The following is a 2,690-nucleotide window of genomic DNA, read 5'->3' on the forward strand; positions in this document are numbered from 1 at the left end:
TTTCTGAACAAAATTGAAAGTTGAATCAGGTTGCCAATAGTGGATGGGCCCGATCAAGGCCCTATCTGTCAACTTCTTCTTAGTACTGATCCCTTTTGTTGTGCAGGCGTGCCACTATTGAGGATAAAATCAGCTCAATAGATCTGGTGTGGATATGAATGATTGATGCTAATGGAGTTTGCGCCTTATGTAAGATAGTTTATTATCACAATCCTTACAAAATTGGTCTTCTATTTATTATCGGATTGCAAGACTCAAGACTGATCAAGAATTCAACACAACTCTCGACCTGCAGCCTCTGTGTCAATGTTCCATATGGATTACAAGGCTAAAGGGGTTTCCAGTTCTATAAGAATTAGGATTAACAGTTCTATAGCAATAAGGATACCTCAAGGAGTCACTTGATGAGCAAGACTCCTTGAAGTGTTGCATATAAATAGAGCAGCTCCCTCTAAGAGCCGACACACACAAACATCTCATCAAGTAATTCACCCCATCTAGAATTTGAGAATAAGGCAGTCGGTTATCTTAGAGAAGAGTTGTCTCGCAAGTGTTCGATAAAAGACTTCAATGGCAGAACAAGGTTAGTGTTCAAGTTATAATAGCGTAGAAAGTTTACATGTGGTATCAGAGCATAAGTTATTTTATCTTCTACCTAACCAATTTTGTTGCAGCTTTTAGAACTTGAAAATTGGAGGATAATTAAGTTTTCAAGGTTAAAGAAACTTGACACAGCAACAGTTAAAGTTAACACCTTGCTGTGACAAACAGAAATTGATCAAAGTTTTGTATAGTTCTTGCCATGCTCTGAGCAAGCCAAAGCAACTCAGACACAACAAGATCTGTACATTCAAAGTTTTATGATCAAACTTGTGTTGAAAATAAAGGCATAATGAATGATTCACTGTCCAAAGATGAGAATGATTTATCGTGCAATTATTTTCAACAAAACAGTATAAGAGATGAAACACGTAGGCTATCAAGGTTGTTCTTCTTTCCAAAGATGTGGAACCTTTCTTGTACAAGAAGCTTATGTGATTTTCATGTCTTAGTGTTGATAAACATGTTTTGATTTCTTCACCTAAAGGTGAGAATCGATCATCTTTTAAAGTTATGGGGTTTTCAGTTTTTAAACATATATATACTATGTGTTTTTTCAGTTAATCACAACTCGATTGAAACTCTCATTGGCTCCAACTGCACCAAATGGAGGGAAGATGTGGAAATTTCTCTAGGTCTGCTGGACTATGAGATGGCTATTGAAGCAGATGCTCCTGCAGTACCTGATGCAGATGCATCTGCTGGAGCAAAAGAAAAATATGCCAAATGGGTTAAGGCAAACAAAATGGCTATTCTAATCATGAGAAGGTCAATTTCACCATCTGTCAAGGGAAGCATTACATCATGTGATAATGCCAAGAAGTTCATTGATTCTATTGGGGAGAAGTTTCAGGAATCAGAAAAGGCTGAGATTGGAACTCTAATGGGACAGCTTACTGATACAAAATACAATGGGGAAAGATGTGTGAGAACACACATACTGAACATGCTGGAAATTGGGAACAAACTGAAGGCACTCAAAGTCAATATGGATGAAACTATGACGGTGCATTTTTCTATAAACTCTCTGCCTAGTACTTTCAAGCATCTTAGAAGCACATATGTAGCTCAAAAGGAGAAGTGGACAGTAACTGACCTCATAAGCATTTGTGTGCAGGAAGAACAAAATATGAAGAAAGATAAGGCTGAAGAAAAGATTAATATGGTTCAAAACAGCTTCAGAAGGGATTTTGGAAAAGGCAAAATCGTTGGAAAGAAAAACAATGAAGAAAAGGAGACTAAAGGACTGAAACCAGAAGGACTCAAGTGTTACTTCTGCAAGAAGTTTGGTCGTATGAAGAGGAATTGTGACAGGTACAAGCGTTGGTTGGATAAGCAAAAGGCTAAAGGTAAGAATCAAGTACATATTTGTTTTGAGTCTAATGCAATTGAGATTTCTTCATATTCATGGTGGTTAGATAGTGGTGCATCAGTTCATGTGGCTAATTCCTTGCAGAGGTTCAAAACAAAGAGGCTGCCAAGCAAGGCTAAGATGAAGGTGTTCGTAGGAAATGGAGAAAGAGTCAAGGTGGAGTACATTGGATTTTCTAGGATCAAGTTGGAGTCTGGTTTTATTTTGGAGTTAGTAGATGTAGTTTATATTCCTTCTATGAAAAGGAATCTTATTTCAGTTAGTAAGCTTGTAATATCAAACTTACAGTTTGAGTTTGATGAGTCTGGATTCTCCATTTTCAGAAATAAAGTTCTGATTGGCAATGGTTTTCTAAATGATGGAATGTTTCGATTAAACTACAAGAAACCAAATCCCAGCACTGGAAATCTAAGCATCAATGTGATAAGCACTAAAAGAAAAGCAGAAAAAGAAGAGTCTTATAGACTTTGGCACAAGAGACTAGGACATGTCTCAGCTGAAAGAATGAATTTGCTTAACAAAGAAAATTTGTTGCCACCATTTAACCACCATGACAAAGACAGTGTTTGCATAGAATGTGTTAAAGGAAAATTGACAAATTTGAGAAAGAAAGGTGCTACAAGAAGTGAAAAAGTGCTGGAAATCATACATACAGATATTTGTAGTCCTTTTCCCACTCAAACACATGATGGTTTGAAGTATTTCATAACATTCACAG

At 36.8% G+C, this 2,690-nt stretch overlaps 1 protein-coding gene across 1 annotated transcript; it reads left to right on the plus strand.

The window, feature by feature from the left end:
* On the plus strand, nucleotides 1-2,312 carry LOC109950275. Its single transcript, XM_020568776.1, has 3 exons — nucleotides 1-583; nucleotides 1,161-1,949; nucleotides 2,057-2,312. Exons 1-3 carry the CDS (start codon nucleotides 571-573, stop codon nucleotides 2,089-2,091), a joined length of 837 nt encoding a protein of 278 aa, XP_020424365.1. The 5' UTR covers nucleotides 1-570; the 3' UTR covers nucleotides 2,092-2,312.

The sequence above is a fragment of the Prunus persica genome, chromosome G7 (assembly GCF_000346465.2).
Source record: "Prunus persica cultivar Lovell chromosome G7, Prunus_persica_NCBIv2, whole genome shotgun sequence".
Lineage (NCBI taxonomy): Eukaryota > Viridiplantae > Streptophyta > Magnoliopsida > Rosales > Rosaceae > Prunus > Prunus persica.